The sequence below is a fragment of the Odontesthes bonariensis genome, chromosome 9 (assembly GCF_027942865.1).
Source record: "Odontesthes bonariensis isolate fOdoBon6 chromosome 9, fOdoBon6.hap1, whole genome shotgun sequence".
Classification (NCBI taxonomy): Eukaryota; Metazoa; Chordata; class Actinopteri; order Atheriniformes; family Atherinopsidae; genus Odontesthes; species Odontesthes bonariensis.
In genome coordinates this window covers 11672062-11695410 of record NC_134514.1, presented here as the reverse complement: position 1 = coordinate 11695410, position 23349 = coordinate 11672062, and the positions used below count along the sequence as shown (strand labels likewise).

General features: G+C 39.6%; 1 protein-coding gene across 4 annotated transcripts in view; it reads left to right on the top strand.

The window, feature by feature from the left end:
* The window catches only part of robo1 (roundabout, axon guidance receptor, homolog 1 (Drosophila)), a 223543-nt gene that overhangs the window by 79462 nt on the left and 120732 nt on the right, over positions 1 to 23349 (top strand). For 2 of the 4 annotated variants that reach the window (XM_075473124.1, XM_075473123.1), the window contains exon 3: positions 4177 to 4266. The exons of 1 other annotated variant lie outside the window; for it this stretch is intronic. In XM_075473124.1, coding sequence (XP_075329239.1) covers positions 4177 to 4266 — 90 coding nt within the window. Of the gene's footprint in view, positions 1 to 4176; positions 4267 to 18631; positions 19516 to 23349 lie in introns of those variants that run through there. One more of the 4 variants, XM_075473126.1, reaches the window with a different exon arrangement.

The window sequence follows — 23349 nt, the reverse complement described above, 5'->3', positions numbered from 1 at the left end:
GTATTTGGAAGTTAGAAGGGATTTGTGGTGGAAGGAGAATAATCTTTATTTTGATTTATTGATTTATTTTCATTCCATTACACACACTGTATCCTGTCTCAACCAGTTATTTTTTATACTTTCTGTAGTCTGAGGCTTGTTTTCCATCAGTGTTTACTTCCTCTTTCAGTCACTGTTGATTGGGTTGTGCAAAGTCAATTGTTTCTTGACCTTTTCTTCGAGGTTCATGCAACATGGCAAGAGAGTTGCGCTGATTGTTTTATCTCACTCTCAGCAAGAAGTCACACTGTTCCTTTACATTAATTTGTCTCATACGTTTGGTTTGATGCCATTTAGATGTGCTGTTAAGGTGTGTGATAGTTCTCCTCAGCAGTTTTCTTTCCCCTCCTGTCACAACAATAGCTGCGTCATTTAAAAAAAAAAAAAACAGTCATAGTATTACTTATTTGCTTTGTGAATGTGGTTGTTAGCGTTTAAGATTAGTTATTTTTCCATTTAGTTAAAGTTGTTCAAAGAGCAATAAACAAATTTGTGTCTATGCTTTGACTTAGTACCTTTTTTGTACTGTATTTGCTATCTGTGTGTGTGTTGGTACTGTCAGAAGGTCACATTTAAACTCCATTAATCATGCAGAAAAAAAAGAGAGTGTAATCAATATGGAAATGAGTGTAATTGTGCTATGGAAACAGATGAAGCAGACAGATTAATTTCAGCTGGAAAAGACCTTTTGCATAGACCTTTTTTGGACTTTTTCATCTATCGTTAGTCTCTAATAGTGGCGAAGACTATGGAATCCAGTTCTAAAATTATGACGATAATCTTAAACTGGTGTTAAGCATTTTATTCCCAAGAGCGAAGACCTTATTCAAATGTTTACTTTCAAAAAGAAAAGCTACAAAAAATAAAGATGTGAAATTGTGTTGACTGCAACATAATTTGCATTCTAGTTGGTTGGTCATATTTTCACTCTGTCATCAGACAAAAAGTAAACGGATATTAGTGGTAAACATTTTCCAAGAAACCAATTTAATCACTGAAATTGCTCAGGGTCTCTTACAGAAATATGTTGCTCTTGATCAGGAGAATTTTTCCAAAAGCAAATAGTTCTCTTAAAAAGCTCCAGAGTCAGACTGCCTAACCTTGTGATTTTAAATACGCATCTATCACTTGTAAGGGCTGCCAGAGTCGAAGTGCTGCTGCCAGTGACAAGATAACAATGATAAAACAGCTAACCACCTTGTGTTCTTCCTTCTCTTCTGTTAAGAGCTCCCAGCATTTCTCAAACAAAATCATTTTAACCACCTGGCCAATGCCTGCTTTTTTTTTGTCCTGCTAGATTGTACAGGGTCCAACATGCTGATTTGTTCCACTAACTGTAGTGTTGCAGACAAGCATTTTTCAACTTGATGATTGTTCAGTATGAAAAATAAGCAAAAATCCTGTATCCTGTGAATTGGTCTGTGAAGAAAAGCTTGTGATTAAAAAAAAATAAATAAAAAAGACATGCCCTCATGTTTGAGGAGGACTCAGGGGGCAGGCGGAATAAAAGAGGGGGAAGGGTAGACAAGCCTTCCTTTGTATCTTTTAATAAGAAGTCAGTTATCTGCACATGTGCCACACTAATTAGCCAGCAGGGGATCTGGTGTTGGGTGCAGATTTGAGGCTAAAAGAGGATATTGAAGCAAAACCATGGCCCTGGTTCTCTATCCTGATGCCCCAGAGGCAGCTGGGTACACCACATGTAAATGAAGTCTGAAATGGTCTTTAATTGCACCTCTGACTGTAGACCACCCACAGAATCAGACTGAGCATCAACATAAAGATGTAAAAGGCTTATAGACTGTAGCGAGCTGAAGACAAAACGGATAAAGGCACTGTCAAGAATTGTATCTTAATATTTATTTTGATACACGTTCTGATGAGAATTCTAAAATGTTTGAAGTATCGTTGACTAAATGATCCAGACTCAAAAGCCATATTACAATTGCATTATTTTCCAACCACATCTCAGTGTTTATTGGCATTCATGGATTTTTGTTAAACAATAAAGGGCTTCGCCATAGAAACTAAGCAAACAATATCTGCAGTTGAATTTCCTTGCAATTAGGACTCCTAATTTTTGTAAATTGTAGAAAAGGCTTTGTAATAAAGATAAAAACAGAGCTTATTTTTCATAAACTTCATGAACAGAACTCGGACCCCAATATGTTTTAATTTGATGAACATTTAATCTGAAAGTTCATGATCAGAGGCTTAGCAACTGTCGTGACTTGTTATATTTGTATTATTATGCTATGCTCAGTCACTATGTCATACTGTTCTGTTATGGTTGCTTTGCAGTTGTTAGTGGGTTAGTCGTGAGTTCATTTTCTATGAGAAGAAAAAGATTATTCTGGAATTGTGTTTTGTTAATCGAAATTTTTAGATCTGTGTAAAAACACATCATTGGACAAAATGCAACAAAACAACCAAAAAACAGAAGATTTCAGAAAATACAAGAGCAAAATATTCAAACAAATCAACAATTTATGAAGCACAACAACATTTCAGAGAACATGGCAACTTAGATTTTGACATTATGGCAACATTTGAAAAATAGAACAAAAGGCACTGTATTGTGGAAAAATAACAAAAACAAAGACACAACAGTTTTTGTTTTGAACCTCAAGACCTTCGTCTGTCTCTGTCAGTTCTCAAAACCTTTTTTTTTGTTTAAAAAAATGAAAATACTACTTAAACAAAGTATATCTGACTGGTGTCATGCTATCAGTGTCAGACAGTTCATCTCGTCTGCTGATGTCTGTGTTCCTGTCTGACAGGCTCATTCTCATCTGATGTGTGTCATCACGCCTCATTCATGTGCATGATTTTGAGTAACCTGCGCTGTTATGTTTGTGTGACTCACAGACTGTGCTCTCCTGCAGTGTTGTCAGTCAGATGCTGCTCTTTGAATAAACAGACTGAGGAGAGCCGGATAATAACTTTTTCACAGCATGAAGCTATTTTACTGTCACATTAATTTCAACACTACCGGCACAGCCGGGGGCATGATCGCTGCATTTGGAATGCTTTTTGTTTTTGCCATTATGAATGAATCAGTTGTAAGGTGGGATTTCAGGTCACGACTCCGTATCAAAAGCCTGCATAGACTTTTATCGTCAATTTTCTAATGGTGGGAGGGGCAGATGAAATGATGGGTCACCTTCCACTTCACACTCTGGTGATCTAAAGTACTCTCCAATGAACAGTTCTATCTGCCCGTCTGCTATTTATCTGAAGAGAAGCCAGATCTCATTGAGGATACGGATACTTCCGACAGACTGCCACTCACTCAGCCAAAAGGACTTGATTAAGATTCCACTTACCTCCCCACCCTGACCACCCAGTCCAAATTAGCCCCCTGTCAGTGGTATACAAAGAGAATGGGCATGGCTTAGTCAGATTTATTTCACACAGAGCCATCATAAGGGCACAGTTGGCCTCCTGTCGCCTTGATGAGCCATACACACCCCAGCCCTCGTGGCCTTTCTTTTTCTCTCCTCCCCCTCACTGTCCCGCCCTCACGCCGCCTGTCGCACACACTCAACCTGTCAATCTGTAGACATCACAGGCACAAAGAAAGGCCCAAATCAAAAGGAACTGATTTGCAGCTAATAGTGCATCATTGTATTTGCATCAGGATTGTGTACGTAGTGTGTGTACGCATACAGAGTGGCATTGTCAATCATCCTGAGTGTCCCATGACCCTCCCTCTGTCCTGCCCATGTTCTCCTTTAGGGGTGCAGCCACTTATTACTATTGATATAGTAGAGATTACTCCCATTTAACACACACAAGCCCTACACAGGACAGCAGGATAACCCCATGCTGAGCCTAGAGAAAAGCTGAAGACATCAACACGTCAGTCTGATGGACTTTTACCCAAGCTTTTTATGTCCTATAGGCATACAAATTGGATTCAAAACAAGTGCTGAGATTGATTGTTTAGTTGTTTTTAAGTGATGTGGGTGTTTAGACACCAGAGAGAGCATTTGGAAGGATGGACCCTGGTGCTTCTTGGGGTGTTTGCTGTCTGCCTCTGTCAAAGATGCAGAGGACTGGAGGTCTGGACCATGGGTATGGAAAGTGGGCAGAATACATCTAGTTTCTCAGTTCCTGTGGTGTTATTGTTGACAGAGACGGGAATCACACAGGACGGGGCCAGCGATGGGGCAACACCAGCCCCTACCTCCGTACTTGAAGATGACAACTCTTTGGGCTACACAGGTACTGCTGTTTTTTTCAATAATACCATCAAATCAAGAATAATTTTGGATTATTTGTTGCTTTATTGGAGTGTTTGACCCTAGCTGGCTGTATTCAAACTTATAGACTGAAGTGACTGTGCACCATGCCTGAACTGAAGATGTGTACCAACAAGCATGACCTTGTTACATTGTAACTTGTTTTAAAGCCAATCATTTGATTGAATAATGCTTTATTAATCCCAAAGTGGGAATTTATATTTGCATCTTAAATGCATCTTTAATAATTGAAACAGCATTGTGAAAAAAAGTTAGAGTCAAGGATCCAGGCTTCCAGAAGTAGAGTATTCTTTGTGTCTTCTTGTAGACAGCCTCAGTGCCACATTTCCAATTCCGTCTGTTGTCCAGCTGAGCAGAAAGGTGTCTGTTGTCCTACCCTACCTCTTCTCCCAGGATGTAAACAGTGTATCGGCTTATTTCTGAGGTGTACAGTGAGAAGGAAATTAGAGAGTACAGTCCCCTGGGTGCTCCTGTGTACCACAGACACACAACCCTTCAGTCTTTCAAACCGTGGTCAGTTTGTCATGTTGTCAATAATCCAGGCATTTACGGAGCGATCAGCCTGTATTTTCTGAGGCTTCTCACATAACTGTGCATGCTGAATTGTATTAGAAGCACAGGAGAAATTAAAGAACATGATCCTCACGATCCTCATGAGCCTGCTTTGTCCAGATGAGAGTGTGGCCGTTGAATAAGGTAGATGATGATGATCTTTAACCCCAACCCCAAGACAATAATCAAACTGTAGTGGGTCCTGAAAGGTGTTCACTTGTTTACTATGGTGAGTTTATTAGGGCTTATATCAGGGCTTTCATAATGGGATGTTCGATCGTGCATGCACCATATGCAAAATTACATGAAATTAATTTAGTAGATGCTTTTATCTTAAGTGACTGACTTGTGAAGAACAGATTAAGAGGCAGTGTTGGGTTCAGTATTTTCCCCAAGAAACGCATCAACATGTGAAATGGAGAAGTTCTTAAACTTCTAAATAAAGTGTACTTGTTTATTCTTACAGGAGGACTGAAGTTATGAATGCACTTTGATAGTAGGTGGTTTATGAAATTTGAAAGTTTGAAAGTTCTTTGACAGAAAATAAACTCCACTCTTCAAACATAATCTATGGCAGATGTACAGCATATGAGAGTTTCTCAGTTTGGGAAGAGAATTGTAAAAAGTAGGCTAAAACCACTGTGGCAGTCCTGTAGCTGGTATCTCCACAGACAGCAGAGCTCTTCAGGGAAAAGGTGAGCCTGAAATGGGGTCCTCACCTGAGGGACTGACACACTCATATACAGCAGTGCACACAAAGAAATTAAGTCTGGGGGAAATTACTGATGACACGTGTGTTTTGGTTCAGTTTTCTGTGGCCTCTTTCCTCAGAGTGAGGGGAAAAAATGTTAAGTATGTTGTCACAGCAACGGAGCCTACCTCCCAAAATGATTTACTGGACCTCACACAGCCTAATGTAGAGAATAGAAATCCAAATTGACTTAACTAAAGGAAAAACTTTTATGAGGTCCATCTGGGTTTGTGGGTACTTGGCAACTCTGTATTTAGTTTGAAATTCAGGGGGAAAAAACCTATATCATTAGTGTTGTGCATTGACCTTCATTGGTAATGCTAAAGTATTTAAAAAAAATTGAGCCTTAACAGTTTTTAGCAGAGAAATATTTCAGTTCAGAGTGGCAATGTCAAAGATTTCAGTCCAATTTGACCTGTAACACCTGCAGTTACTGGCAGTTACATCTGATGCTGTTCATTGCTGTAGATCACAGAATTCTGGAGGTCACAAAACAAACAACGTGCATCGGATATTGTGAAGCATTAAAGAGGCTTTTTTATTATTTTGCTAAGTTGGAGATGTCCAACTTGCTGCCTACAACATTTAGTTGACAAGTATTGTGCTTTTGCAATTTAAATGTCTTTAAATAAAACGAAACACAACTTTAAAAGCATAGCCTGCCACCAAGACATTTTCAGATTGATTTTAAAAGAAAAATAAACGTAGCCCTGTCACAACTTTTTTTTAGACATCTTGCTTCTATCAAATTTAAAATAAGCAAATATTATTCATGAAATAGTAAAGAATATTACTTTCACATTTAAAATGTCTTCTATGTTCTATTGTGAAAAACAACATTGTTTTTTAAGATTTGGTATTGTTTTCTAAAAATGTACAAATTTAGGAAACACGGTTAACTGAAATCCTTCAGGATTGCACCTTAAACTTTGAAGTAGCATGTTAACTGCTCCTAAAAGGCTTTTCAGGCTTGGATTAGGGTTAAAAGAGAAAAAGCATGTCATATCTGCGTCACTGCATGTGTTTTCATCTTTAAAATGATAAATCTGTCTGGTGAACAGTGCCAGGAGTTCATCTTTAACCTGGCCATTTAATCCCATCTGTGCATGAAAATGAAGGAAATCGATCTGGCCTAGTCAGTGAATTGGAAATGAGACTAATGTGCCCTAATACCTCAGTCTGCCCCTGATAGGACAAAGTGGGCGGCTGCTAAAGACTCTTTTCACAGAGCGTGACTTGCTGGATGGAACGTGAAGATAATCTTGACAGCTGTCAGTTTGAGCTGGAAAAAGAATGGTTTCTTCAAGCATTTTAGTTCATAATCCTTAAGGGACTTGGATGTGTTTAATTGAAAGTCTTTGTCACATGATGTCAGTGATCCTCAGAGTAAAATCCTCATGGTAAAAGAGGTATATTCATATGAGTTTTAGTGATTACCTGATTCCACTCTTCCATATGAATGTATGTCAACTGTAGCATATCAGAAATACGAATACATTTTTTCTGAGACCTGAGTTTCATTATGAAACTGAAAACATCTGGCACTGCTCTGTGCATTACATGATAATGTTTATATGGTAGTCACCTGGGACTGATAGAGACTACCGTGAATTTTATAAGAAACCACATGCTGACCTGAAGTTTGCAATACATTAAAGGTGTTTTTTATTGGTCCCCCAACACGCTAACTCTAAGCCAGCTCTAAATTGTTTCCTGATATCAAAGAGCTTTGAGCAGAACTTCCTATTCATAATAAATGAGACTGAACTGTGTGAAGGCGGTGGATTAGGAAGACACGCTAAAATCCTTGCACTTACACTGTGCTCGTTGCCTCTTGGCAGGCAGACACACAGAGAGGAGACAGGTCTTTGGTTCTTCTGCCTCACCATGAAAGGCTAAGCATTACTTCAGAGAGCACATCAGCACCCATATCCTTCCTCTCCACTGACAGCTACCATTGCGTTTGTCACAGATCACAAAGGACGGCAACTTCAGAGAGCTGTTTTATTTGTCAGGTTATGGAAATAAAGATAGGGAGAAAAAGAGAGAACTGAAGGTTGTCGTGCTGTCATCCCTGATTGGCTCCGGAATAGAGGGGTCCAGAATGTTGTAATACAGCATTTTATCTCCTCTGAAAACCGTCTGGAACAAATCACTCACTGTGCTAATGTATGAACACAGAAGTGATGTTACAATAGACAGAATATAAAATACCCAACAAGCACATTTACATGCATAAGAATCACCTCCTGTAGAACCAAAAAAACCTCCTGTTTCCTGTCTGTATACACACACTTACACACTGTCTTATTTATACTGACGAGGAAAGATTTTGGTTGTCATAGTTCAGGATTCAGTGATACTGTAACCCAGTCCGTTTCATTCTTTTTTTTTTTTTTAAAGAAATATTAGCTGAGCACGTAGGAATAATAGTATGAACCTGAACAATCCACCAGACTGATTCATAAATCACTGAATTACTCAACTATGTCAATGATGAGATTTCAAAATAATTTTATTTGTGGAGGTCCTTCTCCTTCCTGTGAACAAGGATACATTTGTTACCTTTCTTAGTTATTTACATTAAGCTATACTGAGCTATTTATATATACAAACAGTGACACAAATTTTAACACCTAAGATTTTTTCATGTGGCAAATTTGTACCCTCCAAAACTTATTGGACTGTTACACACACACACACACATTGGAGGGAAAAAAAGTTTGCACAATAATTCTCTGTCAACTCTTTTTTGAAGTCAAAATAAATATTGTTAAGAGTTAAGAGGTTGCTTTTGAATATTTGTATCCAAAACACATATTTCATGTGGAACTGCTTGATTGGTTGGATTCTGTACTTGATATTTAGAAATAAAAAGAACTTGATTATTTCTTCTAAGGTAATTTTTGAAAATTGAATCCACTATTGTCCTTGCTTTTGAAACTCCAAATAAAATCTGTCAAAATTACACATACTGTCCGCATCTATAGGTCTATAATTTTACTTTGGGTATATGGAAAGTTAGGATAATGTGCCTTAAAGTTCATAAATTACGTTATCTCTCCTGTAGTATATGCTACAGTATTTTCTGTCACCTTCAGTCTGATATGTTCTGTTTTTGCTCTGGTCTCTTAAGGCCGCAGAGAAAGGCTCAGTCTGCTCTGATTGGTCACCTTTGTATGAGGTTTACCAAAAGAGCCACAAGGCAGGTATTTTTTGCTAAAGTGTTAGCTGGTGATGTATTTTAGTAGAATATAAAAACTCTGGACTGCAGACTGCGATACTTCCGGTTACCACTTTTCTCCTCATTGACATGGAGGTGGATTAGTCTGCGTTTCGATTTGTGGTACTGACAGCTTTACCATGTCTGAGATGGAGAGCTATATTCATTCTTCATCCTTTGCTATTATTGCTGTGCTCTTGGATTTGGCCTTGAGTCCCCACCCTGAAAACCAATTTCCTTGACAGTGTCACCCTTAGATTTATTACCCAAGAGTCACAGCAGCAGTATTGTGCCACATCTCCATAACACTCATTTCTATTCTTCAGTATTAGCGCCCTGATGATCATGGCACAGGAAGCAGAGAGAGTGCTACACGTTTAGCCAGCTTCATTTTCGCACATTATCCTCAATACAGCAACAGTATTAATTTCCCAGTGCAACAACAGAGAAAGATGTCTGTGGCTTCAGGAGCAATTCACTGGAGATATGATTAGTTACAACTTTGCACTAATGCCCTACATGCAGCTTCACCACAGCCTCTGTGCTGCTCAGGCCGATGGAGGGTTTTGTTCCCCATTCAATCTCTTTTCATCTCCCTGATCTGCCACGCTTTAGCTCAACCCTGCCCAAGGAAATGGGTCTATTAACCATTCTTGTCAGGACTGCAAGTGGAGTAATGTGGTCAAGAGGCACTGGAGTGAGGGTAAGATTTGAGATGGGAGTTACCACGAGTATGCACAGGTCAAATTACAAAGACTGTGGTGAGAATTGAATTAGAATATTCAGATACACGTTTCTAGTGTCCTCATGATAATTGAGAAGAAAATTGGATGGGGTTTTGCAAAGTGCTAATAATCAGCTGCTCTTGCCCCATCAAACACACTTAATTTCCCAGTGAAAGGATAATAAGTGTTTTCCGATGTAAATGGGTCACATACTTTGCCATCGTTAAGAGGAGCGGAGGAGATGTTTTGGCTCAACTAGCTTTATGGGAGTTAATTGTTTGCAAAGCCTCTACAGCAATGATTTCAATTTCACATTTTACATACTATTTAATCTGTCATAGTTTTGTTTTCTATTACCCCAGCAATTTCCAGTGGAAAACAGAAAATCCCCCTCACATGACACTGGTGTCAAACTGCTATAATACTGCTGTTCACATTTATCCTAAAAAATTGATGTAAGGACATCTAAATTGTTCAAATGTCGGACTTTAAAGAAACTTTTACTTTTCTTCATTAGATGCTGAAGAGTAATACAATTCTAATAAAACAACTATAGAGTCTATAGAAGTCACCCAGGATGACTGTGGTATCACAAAAGCAGCCACACTCTCATCATTAAAGAGCGCACATTTTTATCATTACAAGTGTAGCTTGTTTGTAATTATTGTGAGCTTACATGGGGCATATTCACAAAAACCTAATGTCAAAGAAATTTTTGCCACCAGCTCATTATTAAAGAGCACACATTTTTAGTGCTTTGAATTCTGTTAAATTAATTTCTCAGTTTTTTTTTTTTTTGTCTGCTCGTGGTGTTGTGGCATTAGAATCATTCATAGAATTCTTTGTAGTTGCTGGTAATATTTTCTCTCTTTATTTCTTTTGACTGATGTGTTCACAGACGTGTCTCTGTTATTATTTCTGGCAAAATAATTATTTCTTGTTGCTTCCAGAGCTGCTTTTGCCCTCAGATCAATTAGCCATCTTTATGAGCAAATTCATAAGGGGTGCAGAAACCTTGCTGACAACCCTCCCAGTTAAAAGGACTAATAACTATCAGCTAGGATTGACGGCTTGATGATCTGTAAAATCATTGCTGGTTTTATAACTGGTGGTATGATTCATGCTAAGACATGCACATGGAGTTCAGCCGGCTGCTTCTCCTTGCCTCAGTGCTGTAAGGGGTGTGCAGAAAGACGACAATGTGACTGTGTCTTAGCAGGGCTCAGCGTCTGTGGGTGAGAAAGGAAATATCATGAGGTGGGGGGCTGTAAATCTCAGCAGCACCTGCTCCCTCGACGCTGGCGCGTGGTGTGAGGTCAGCAGCACCAGATATCCTATCCAAATATATTTATTTCATTCATCACGGCGCCTGTTTGTTTTGGCAGCTGGTGGCACCGGAGAAAGAAAAAGAAAATAAAGGCTTTATATTTGAGAAATGGAGAATACTTTCAGCATGAGCAGTGCTTTCGCATTTTTCTCTGCTCGGGGTCTTCAGAGAGAGATCAATCGCTGATGCTGGCACTTAAGCACCATTAAAATCACAACTACTGAAGAACGATATTTTACTTGCAATTCTCTGGAAACTTTTTTGGAAGAAATGTCTTACGGAAATATTGTTGTAATGTCTCCTCAATTCTCAGTGTTAGGGTTTGATGTTGTTGTTTGTGTAGAGTATCAAAAGAACAAGTTGTACTTTAAACTCTTTTGATTGATTTCTTCGGATAAAAAAACAAAAAAAAAAATACATTTTCCAATGCTAATGTGAAATATTTGCAATTCTGGTTGATGTTGGCTGGATTACAGAAATTCAGACGTTCATGGTCCTAAAGGATGAATGCTAATTACTCTGATATGTTCTGTCTTCTCCTGTGTTTACACAGTGTGGGTAACTGGGGTTCAGAAACGTCTCAACGATTATTAGAAGAATTGTCAAGATTTTTGGTTCATGCACTCAAGAGTGCCTAAGGAGGAATTATTATGCTGGTCTCCTGTTCCAAATTGACATAAACATGAACTTAAAAACTAATTACATTGCCATCCGCCTCGGTTGTCTTGTGTTTAGGGTTAATTAGCAGATGTTAGCATGCTAATAACCAAAGTGACACTAATGCCAAACTTCACTTGGTGAAATTTGTCACTGTGGGCGTGTTCGCCCTCTATCAAACTCCAACATTTAGCTGAGCGCGCCACTGCAAGCCAACGCACAGGCTCAGGGAGAACTATTTGTGGCTCTTTATTATTCTGTAATTTGCTGTAGTGTCATAATTCATAAGCCTCGTTTCCACTGTCAGTACGGTTCGGGTCACTTCGTATCGGTACGGTACGGGTCGGGTCGCTTTGGGGTCAGCTTTGCGTTCCCACTGTACAAAGGGGACCCTCAGGGGTAACCGGAGTGCGTGCCGAAGCGTCACTACGTCGATCGCTCCGAAGCTTCTTCAGCTTAATGCGACACTGGCTCGCGGTCCGGTTGAAACCACTCTCTGCCATTTTTGCTGGAAATCAGCTGGAAAACTTTTTAGTTTGGCACCATCGAGCTCCCGCTGCACAGCCTCCTCAACAACAACGGAGAGCAGAGCCTGGAACCGGTCCTGTGTGCTAGGTACCCCAAGCAGAAGGGTTACAAAAATGGTAACGGGTACCATGGGACCGGTACGCTTTCGTGGTAGTGGAAACACTGACATAAGTGAACCGCTCTGAACCGACCCGTACCAGACTGCATAGTGGAAACGGGGCTATATTGTGTCGCTGACTGAAAAGATTTTGACTAAAAATGTGCGACCTAAGAAACTCACAACAAACACACTTCAGTAAGCTTCCATATAGAAAAACTTTTCCTTCTTTATGCCTGTGTCTTTTCACACCTGCTTGTGTACTTGGTGCCACACGCCTATGATAAGAAGATGTGACTGGGCAAAAGAATCAAAATGGCAAAAACTTAAATTCAAATTTCACTTGCAACATTTTATTTGGATATAAAGATGTGATCAGGAAATCACTTTTTATGTTTCCACTTAAAGAAAAGTCTGAGTTCTGATTGAGCCCTGCTTTGGGTCAGGATCTTATCTTGAATCTCACTGCCATGTTATTGGCTGAGGTCCAGCAGTAATGCGAACAAAAGAATCTCTTGGCTCCGTTACCCTGAGGCCAACTGTCAGTCATTAAAGCTCCTGAGTCTCTAAACCAATTAAACCAATTAAGCATGGAACCACAATGCTGTTTGCATCCTATGCCTTTTTACGAGGGAAGACGTCTGGCAGGTCAATCAACAAACTGCTCTCAAGTCTTGTCTTCGTGTTATACGAGCGCAGTCGTGCATGACAAGAAATCAAATTCTGTAGAACTGAGACGTTGCATGTTAATCCTCATGTTGAATATCTGTTGCTAACATGATACAATTCATATCTTCTCCTATGGATTATGACCTCTCAAGAGAATAGTTTGAACAGAAGCAACTAATAAACGTTCCTCTAACGGCAGAAGTGGAAAACATTCTCGCTAACTTCCTCAGCGCCTGCTGTTGCAAATATTCTAACATCTGACTGTATTTTGATGTTGCTGCCAGGATGTTACGTGATTGCAGGGTTATTTTAATCAGCCTCCACAGGCCATTTTGAGGCTGACGCTAAACAGATGCTAATGTGAGGCCCATCAAAAGACACAGGGAAAGAGGGATTCAGTGTGCGCAGGCAAGCGGAAAAGCAACAGTCTGTTTATTGCCTCATCCTGCTTTGTGCACCAAACCTTGTTAAGGCATCCTGCAAAGCAACCCCGGTTTTCTCTTTTCTCAGTGTCTGCCCCTCCTCAGTGCTTCACATTTTTTGCAGTAGCGTCATGCATGGGGACAATCCCTGAACAGAAAAAGATTTGTTTAGTTTACCGTCATTTCCCTTTTTCACGTTTGAAAGCTGAACAGAGAGGCGATTGTACGAAGAAGAAGGAATGTTCTACCACCTGTTTATGTTTTGTAAAAACCCTGCTTTGCATTTTACTCACTTTGTGTTGTCTGTTACTTGTCCTACTCTCTGGCTTATTCTCAATAAAATCGTGACAGAACCATTTTCAGTCTTGTCAAGACTTTTTGGCCAGTTTCTCGGGTTAATCTATGTGGACTGGCTGTATTTATTCTGGGATGGAGCCCAGAGTTATTATCTACAGGAGGACAGGCACTGTCAAATGGCCTGACAGTTACTGAGGTTTCTGTCATATATATTCTAAAGTTTGACAAGACTGAAATGCGTCATGGTCTGAATGGGGTTGATTTTAGTTGAACTATCCAGCTGTTTCTTTTTTTCTATCTAATTCATATTTTTTTGTCCATGACTAAGTTCAAGATTTACATTTGACTGTTTGTGTGTACACACATCAGTCGATATTATCAACATACTCATATGATCAATGAATTTGTATGTTAATTATGGTTAATATGGTGGGGGATTGTTCACTTTGTTTTGGTTGTGTTTGTTCTCCCAGAGTTTCAGCAACCAGTCAAAAATGATTTGTTTTCTCCTGTAGCAGTGATACAGTAACACCAACTTCTAAAGCCTTTAGGTTAGCTTATAGCTTCTCTCTTTCCTTTAATCGCTTCTTCTCTCCCACCTTCTTTCTTGTCTTTCTGTCCCATGCTTCCAATCTGCCATTACAACTTGAAATCATCTCCTTTCCGGCAGTCCCATCACAGAGAATGGAGAGTCGATTGCTTCACAAAGCAGTCTTCATTTAACAGATTCAATGTTCACAATAATGCAACAATTATTTTCCACTGGAAGTTATAAAGATAGTTTTCCATATGTTAATAAAGACAGACAAATATCTATTCAGTAGATTTAGAAGTGCAATTTCTTATCAAATCAATTTAAAACCTCTTACCCTTCCTTGTCTTCTTTATTTTCTTGGGAGAGGAGGACGGAACATTGAAATAATGAAAATTTATGCTCATGGTCAACCAGTGTTTCATATATTATCCTATCCTCTACTCCATTCAGTTTCAGGGCTGTAGATGAGCACAAAATAACCCCTGAGAGCCTTCGGCTCACTTGTCAGAGGACGTTGTACTCCTGACTTTTCTCCAACAGCCAAAATACTGCCTTTGATTTGTGATGTGCTACTTAGGCAATGGATCAGTGCCCAAAAACAGAATCAGGACAGTTGCCCTGCAGCAATTTGCTGATTGTCTTGGAAAACATCACTAGAGCTCATTTTCCCTCACGTTATTTTTGTTTATCTTTTCTAAAAACCTTGGAGATGTGATACCCATTGCCAGCTCACAAAGACTGTAAATGTTAAATGCTGTCCTTTAAAAAATAAAAGTATCACAATGAATAATTAAAAGACGTGCTCCTCAAGGACAGGACATGCATGATAAAAGGCTGAAGCGAAAGTGAGGCAGGTGGAAACCATCTGACTAAAGTGCCTGTGAAGGGAATTCAAACATACAGTACCTGTGACTGCCTGCCTGTGTTCAAGGTGACTCAATCTGCAACTTTATCTGATTACGCCACTGAATATTCTTGATGTGAAACATAAGCCTGTGAAACATGAAATCCTAAAATGCATCATTTACTTGAGTATAGAAAATGCCCCTGCCTACTGGGAAAGAAGGCTGTGTTTTCCTCTGAATAGGCAGCATCTTTTCAAGGGGAAATGTTTTGTTTCATGCCATCTTGCTTGGTGAGATGGAAATGAAAGCCGTGAAATAGTCTTAGTCGGGGAAAAGAGAATGTGGGCTCCTTCGCCTTACCCCAGCCTGGCTGTCACCTCATCACCTCTATGCCGAGGGGGCCTAGGTTTTGTGAGGATTCCAGCATGTCTGAAAAGAGGCCCAGCATGTAGTCTACAGAGACCCCAACTCTGCTCCATGCACAGAAACATCATAAGAAAAGACAGAATGTGCACAAGCTTTTATTGAATATTAAAAGAGACTCATCAGAGAGAGTAAGAAAAAAAAAACGCCGGGCAGATGAGACAATCTCTCCATTGAATGTAAGGATGGAGAGGGGAGCCAACTTTATCGTGCCCTCATTAGGATCCTGTTGGATTGTGGAGGGAAACATTGTCGCTGGATTAGGAAGGATAGCCAGGTCCACAGGGGTTTATGTATTTGGTAGATCTCGAGGGGAGCAGAAAGAAGCACTGATGGGAAGCAAACAGCAATGTTTGCATTTTGTTACTTTGAGAACTTTTTTGAGGATCTTTGGATTGAATTTTCGTCACTTGTCATTTTTAAAGGAATGTTTGTAATGTCGTCGGTGCATCAGTGAACTGTGGAATTTTCTTCACATTTCTTTACCTCAGTCTGCAGCCACTGAACTGGCAGAAGTCTTTTATATGTACTCAGATCACCATGCAGGTTGTCGGTTTGCTGGTGGTGTTGTTTGCGGTGCTGGTCATGCTTGGAGTCCCTAAAGACCATAAGGGTCCGCACAGGGCCCATCGCCCTGCTGGCTCACAGAAGTCTCACTGGTGCAAATGGCTGCCTAATGATCCTCATCAAAACCACCAGCACACTTCGAGGCACAACCACAAATGTAGCCAGGTCTTTCACAGTAAGTACAAACGTGTTGCATGATGTAACTTTCATTCAAAAAGCTTTGATAACATCGGATCGGGTTTATGGCTCCTGAAATATTACTTGGACCACTTTGTAGTCAGAGAGGGGAAGTTTCTGGGTTTTTTTGTTTTTTTTTCACTCCTTCTGTACCTTGTAAATTCTTGGAAGTTGTTTTGTGCAAAAACTGTTTGGCTGTGGTGTTAAACGCTCTGTGTTTCCTCTGCTGCCATCACAGCTCTGGAAGGATGTCATTTCTCTTGCTGCTGTGGGTCTGATCATGGTTGCAGAGGAAGAGCAGGACAGAGTCTCCCTGTTTGCAACACTCAGTCATCAGAAGCTGTGCTCACTTTGTTTCTTTTTGTAAAATGAGGAAAAAAATAATTCAAGAAACACTCGTGTAAAACAATATAATGAATATTTGGCAATAGGGGTGGGTACCACCAGAACTGGAGTTCACAAGTAGATATATACATGCGGCTTTTGTGATAGGATGCCAGTTGAAATGTAAAAAGACACGTAAGAAAGCAACTTACCAATGTCATTCTCACCTTTTATGTACTGGTAATTGCTTTTGGGTATATGTTCATTTTAGCTATTTTAAGGAAAAACATATGAAAGCCCCATGAGTTACTCGTGTGTGTGTTTTAAGTGATGTGGTTTTATTTCTGCACTTCACCCTTTACGGTACTGCATCAAACATTTAAAATGCTTTCCTTCAGCAATCAGCCCCTCTATATAACTACCTTATGGGTCTAAGAGTGGATTTTGCTGATAATTGCTTCTATGTTACAGCTCTCTGCTGCTTGCAGGAGGAAATTTGTCCATTCAGTTGGTGCTATTTAGCTGAGCAGCCACTTTACAGATCAGGGGCTGTAAAAGCTTTCAGGAAAATCACGCACATGAGGACCAAGTGAGAATGGAGCGTGTAGAACTGTAATGTAATGCACACATGGATGATTGAGAAATAAAAACATACACATACGGAGCTGAAAGACAGGCTGCTCTCTGCTGCTGTCAGTCATGCAGTATTCAATGAGCCACACTTTGTTTTAACTTTTTAGATAGTAATGAGTGTTCACATTGTTTTTTCTATAAGAATAACTTGTACTTTATTTTTTGTAATTAGAACCAAAGTGTTTGCCTTTGCTATTTATACCATTTCTCTCTCTGATTAAGGAGCACATGAGGTGCGCTAGATAAAAAGGAAAATAAGGAAAGCCATCTGCTCAAGTTTCAAAATATGGACCGAGCTAAAATGAGCCCGTCTTCCTGTGGAATTAGTCAAAGCACATAATGCAATAATATCCATTCACCTATCTTCAACATAAACTAGTGGAGTTTACCTACTTTACAATTGAGCACAACTATTTTCTGTGTTTCTCTGCATTCTTTCTGAGACGGGATCCTCGCAACTCTTGCCTGTTTCGTTAATCAAACTGTTTGAGAACGCTCGGATCTGTAGACTGACGTGTTACTACGCTCTGTAGCAGATAAACGAAGGATACTTTTTGATGGTAAAACCAGCCCTTGTTGGATCAGTTCAAGTAGCTTTCGCTGGAGGGCGCTGTTTGGTTACAAATGCTCAGTTGAGCGGATATGGAGAACCTTCAAACTGAGGCCATGTGGAAGACTCTTAGCTGTACTTTCAGACATATTTGTTCTCTCCACATTCTTTGAACGATTTTAAGACATTTTTTTTTTTTAGACAACCGGCACAGTTGTAGCTTAATTTGTATGATAGATCCATAAAGCCTTTTTACTGTCTAAATTTGTTATGCTTATTTTGCTTCAAATAAGTAGGCTACAGCACCAAAAGCTTAACGCTGTTACAGTGAAATCCCATTTTGCAGACGACTGAAGTGGAACAAATAAGATCAGAGGGATATTTTATTTTGGTGGGTCCTAAATAAACAAGGAATCCAACATAAAATGTCGCACCAATTTTACTGAACTATAGCATAGTTGTCATGTAGCCCACAGAGCACTTATGAGCTACAACTGTGGGTTGTTTTCTTTGGTTTTATATCAAGATTTGTTCAATCTGTAAACTGCAAACGTCCGAAAGCTATTTGAACCAAGTTCTCAGACAAGTGGAGTTTTTAGTCTAAAAAGGTTTTGACGATAATGACACTAAGATGATGAGCATTTAAATGACAGATATATTTTTTATTATAGCCTTACAGGCTTTTTTCTTAGATGGAAGAAATGTCGATTCATAAATAGACTAGTTCGTTATAATGACATTAATGGACTGCTAAACCTCAGGAGACAAAACAAAACTCCAAAGTGTGTTAGTGCCATTCTAAAATAACTATATAGCTCTAAAACGTTCTCCTTTCAAGGATAGTTCAGTGGAATTGGTTGTGCATTTGTTTGCGGTCAGAAACCGCAGAAAGAATAAAAACATGTCTGAATAGTTAAACACGGTTGCTCTTATTGTTGGACACACTTGAGGAAAATACAGTAGGCTGCCAGTGTGCACTTTTAACAACGCCTGTTCAGTGGGATCCAGGCGGGAAGAGGTTAAATTTCCTCTCTGGGAAACATTGTCGGGTCTACGGAGGGGGTAGAAAGGCGCATACCAATTGACGAAGCATTCCGCTTTCTTTGAATGAAATGCTGTGAATATGATTCCGGATTCCCCCCCTCTCGCCTGAGGTTCGGTGTTTGCGACGCGCACACGGATTAATCAGAGTTGCCGAAGAAGAGAAACGGGGGGAAAAGTGATGGAAAAGTTGCACTGATCCTGTGTCCGGGTCTGCTGGATGAGAGGGGACTGGACGAACTCGCAAACTTTCCGATCTCAAGTGACAGATTCAAAACTGGACTGATATAATGTGAACGTGGACAGCAACTGCTCGACTCATTTCGCTCAGTCGGACTTAAACTTTGCAGCGCATTCATGAGAATATTTTTGTCCCCCTTTTTTTTTGGCACAAAAGAACTAAATGATTTCAGTCGCCTGGCTGATCAGTGAGCGCAGCAACGGGATGAATTCAAAGAAAGGATAGAGCTCTGCTACTTCTCTTACTGAGTTTTTACACATGCTGTCATTCACTTTGGGCTGAACTACATGAGCAAAACATGTGTTGAAATTTTGGGATATTTGGAACTCTTCCTTTATTGGTTTTGCATCTTATACACCCTCTTCTCACCAATATCAAGAAGCCAAAGCACGCTCGTGTTGCGCTTGGACTTTTATATTTAGCCTTTTTGGACTCTCAAACCAGCATCTGTGTGTTTTCTGAACTCTGGATTCTGAGCTTTTGTTTGACATGAAGGAGCGGATGCCTAAACTGCTTTTTGAATAATTTGGATTACACCAGAACATTTCTTATTAGAGAGACGCTAAATGATGTCTCCAACTTCAATTGGATTTGTATTTCTGTTAGGAATTCTCCATGTGTGCCCAGGTAAGTCAGTGATCATTATTCAGAGTTGGTCTGGTTGCCTTTTATTTTACTTTTCATTAAGTCAGAGGAAAATTGCTAGATTTACCTCTTCATTGGGATGCTACAGAGTGTTCAGTTTGATCACTTTAAATATCAGAAGAAAGAAATGAAAAAGAGAAAAAAGAAAAACTGTTTCTTATTCATGTTAGAATATTTTCCTTCTGGGTGAAAACGTGTTACTGTTGAGCAAACGTGGACTCCATAAAAGAAAACCACAAGAAAACACATTTTTTTACGTTGAACTTATTCAAACAGTGATTGTGTTTTAGGCCCTTCTCTGATATTTGTAAGATAATTATCTTCTGGTGTCTGATTTCACTTAATATACCTTTGACTAGAGCAAAATGACACAATAGTGCAATTTCCTCCCTTGGTTGAGACGGTCAACATTCGGGGTAAAGAGATCTTCCAACTTTTAAAGCTGAGCACACATGAAGTGCTGAGGCCATATGGGATCAGTGAGGAGAGCAGCCATCATCGGTCATACAGACAGCATAAACCCCAGTGGGAACAATGTTTCCGTGTCCAACACCATTCTCCTCTTGGGTGATTATTATTGCTGACTGTAACATTTTTATGTTTTTAAAAGCAAACCCGCAGCATATTTAATGAAGTGGAGTCTTGCTTTTATGTTTGTCCCTTTTGGAGGGATTGTTAGCCTCGTTTGATCCAGTTTTGTGGCATTTATTACATAGAACTAAAACAGCCGTTAGCTGTCTTTGGCACCTGATGCTGCTTCCACTTTTCCCCTTTATCTTACACATTTTCTCCTAAACTATCACATGGATGTATTTATAGAGTCTGTGGACCTTGCTAGCTGAGGTTTTCCAGGTCAAATGCTTTAAAGTTAAGAAGTGAACCACCCCATTGTAAGATATTAAGATGAGTGCATCCTGAATATAGGCAAATGGTGGATTTTAAACACAAAAGTTGGACAAAACTTGTCTCATTAGTGTTACAGATTCAGACAAAAAAAAGACCTGATATTTCATTTTAAGATAGTTTATTGATTGATTAGAAGACTCATTAATGGCCTACTGTATCAGAAAAGTACTCTTGTAGCTCTACCTGAGTAAAAGTCAGTATAATTATTTTCAGGTTTTGATTTAATAAGTCTCTATGCCTCCAAGTTCCAAATATGTTGTCTGTTTAAATGTGTCTCTAAAAAGTGATAAATAAATGTCAGGTATTTTAGTCATGCTCGTGCTATATTGGCTTTAGTATTATAAAAAATGTCTTAGAATATCTCATTCACACTTAAATAATGAGGCCCATATTCATTCATATGTTGACACCCCCCCCCCCCCCCCCCCAGCTCTCCGAGGTTCAAAAATTGGGTCTTTGTTTTCGGGATGTAGGCAGAGATGTGGTGTCGGGAAAATTTGTGACTGGTGTATATTGAGCAAACAGTGTAGCACCTAAACAGGAAGTAGGGTAGGAGGTGAGAAGTAGTTTGTGGCTTCATCTGCTCCACCTTTAGCTGATTCCTGAGCCATTAATGATGCTGTCCCGTAAGAAAGTCCTTCGTACACCAAAGTTTCCAATCATGCCAAACTGTCAGGATGTCTTTGGATGTGTTATGGGGGAGGGTGTATGATAACAAGACCTGCTAATAGAGATGGACTGGACAGCAAACACTGAAAGGACTGGTCTTGGATTAAACACAGAGTCAAGAAAATTGGATTTCACGCCACATGTCGGGAGTACTTAATCATTGAAAATGATCCATTAAACTTAGTGTTGTCCCTGGAAAAACATAAAAGAAAGGTTTAATTTTTGTTTGCCAATTGTAAGGTAAACTTCATTGTGATATAAGTAAACAAGTAAATCTTTACAAAACATAGTTACACTGTTGGCCAGGTTATTAAACTGTTTCTCTGTTTTTATATCTGTGGAATAGAAAGAGAGATTCGATGGCCTTTGCCCCATCAAACTTGTGATGACTTGCTCATTGCCACTTTGCTCTGTCTGAAGGTTGTAAATTGATACCTCCATCTGTCATGTCTCACCCTGTTATCAGGTGATCTGTCCTCCTTCTATACACTAAATGCTTGTTATCTCCCCTCCAAGTGCTCATCAGACCTCACACTCACCTCAGAGGTAACATTCAGATGAAGGCACGAGGTGGTTACACGCAGTAGGATACTCTGGATTACTTTGAGGAGATAAGAGTTGTTAGGATAATAAATATATTAACAGAAAGGATAAAACTTCAAGGTAAATGTCTGACTTATCTCTTTAAGTTTACACCCATGTTGCTGTAAAGTCTTTGGGTGATTATTGCAGCATATGGAGCTGATACTCGTGCTGATAAAAATGTGGGCAGTGGGAGTGGTGTCTTGGTAATCAGCCCCAGCAGCACCAAGCCATGGAGGTCATGACAAATGGAGTCATAAGTGCTGATAAATGGCTGTGCCTTTCCACCTCCTACATTATAGCGGTATGACAGGACACAGCAGTTTCCACAGCCAATTAATGACCGGAGACCACAGGTGAGACTCATCTCTGTCTCTACTTGTCACATCACCTGAAAGCAATTTCCTAAAGTCTTTCCTTAAAACATCTTTTACAGCTAGCTTTTTTTTTTCTCAGTGTTGAGAAACTGTTCTGGTGATATAAATGGCCCCAACATGTTGCGGTGTCTTATAGTTTATGCCTCTGAACTGATACTATTTAGGTGAAAGTCTTGGGTGTGCTGTATCACCTCTTTCCTTTGGCAGAAAAATCTCACACCTGTTTGAGTTGACAGTGTCAGTAAAGCTATATCTCCATAACGTTCACTAATACACATTAATTGGATCCTAATCCAAATGAAACAAGGTTTTACACCCTAAGATCTGGGATTAGGCAGATTTTTGGATTAGTGAAATCACGTGGAGGAATGCAGGAGGGAAGTCCAGATCGTCTTCCTGTTCATGGGAACTGCAGCCAAGTCATTAATGACTGACAAGATAAACATTTCAGAGCAGTTTGTTTGAGGGAAGATAAATTAGGCGGTGACGCTTAATGATCTGCTTTCCTCCAACTGCTCTTCCTTTAATGACCTGAGAGCGCTGCTTAATTGGATTAATTATCTAATCTGTCTGACGTCAATAGTTTGTAATTTGCCGTAGCTGCAGCTGAGCTGATACGCATGTCTGCAAAGTAAAACAGAGAACTGAGATAATTTAAAAAAAATACGGATACCTCCCAATGTCCTTTGTGTAAACCTCTTGGTATTAAATGGAAGCAACTGCTATGTCTCGCCAGAATTAAATTCAGATGTTGTGAGTTTAGGAGGTTTCTGCTCACTGCTTGCTGAAAATGTTATGACTTTTATCACTTTATGAACTCTTCTGTCAATCTAATCTCCAAAAACATATAGACAACTGGAGTTATGCCATCTCCACTAGGAAAAATAGAAAAATAACTTAATTGAAGCATTTTCATCTGAAGTTGGCTGGATAGTTGAAGACAGGTGGTGCATCCTTGGTCTAACACTCATGGGCCAGTGTAGTTGCTGCATCTTGTCCTGACAGTTGATGTGAAGGACAAACATATTCCCTATTGCCTCTTGGTCTAGAAGTGATAAATGATGTCCCCTTATAGAATGAAAAGTGTTGTCTGTTTTTTTCTTCTTTCAGATCACAAATGGCACACTTAGAATTCCCACAGCTTTGCTTCTTGTCATAAAAAAAATACAAATAGTTTGTCTTATTTTTAGGATTGCACAATTAAAGTGAATTTGATTTCATATTACATATGCATGCTGACTTGGACTAGCTTGATACTAGCTTCCCCATGACACCGGTAATA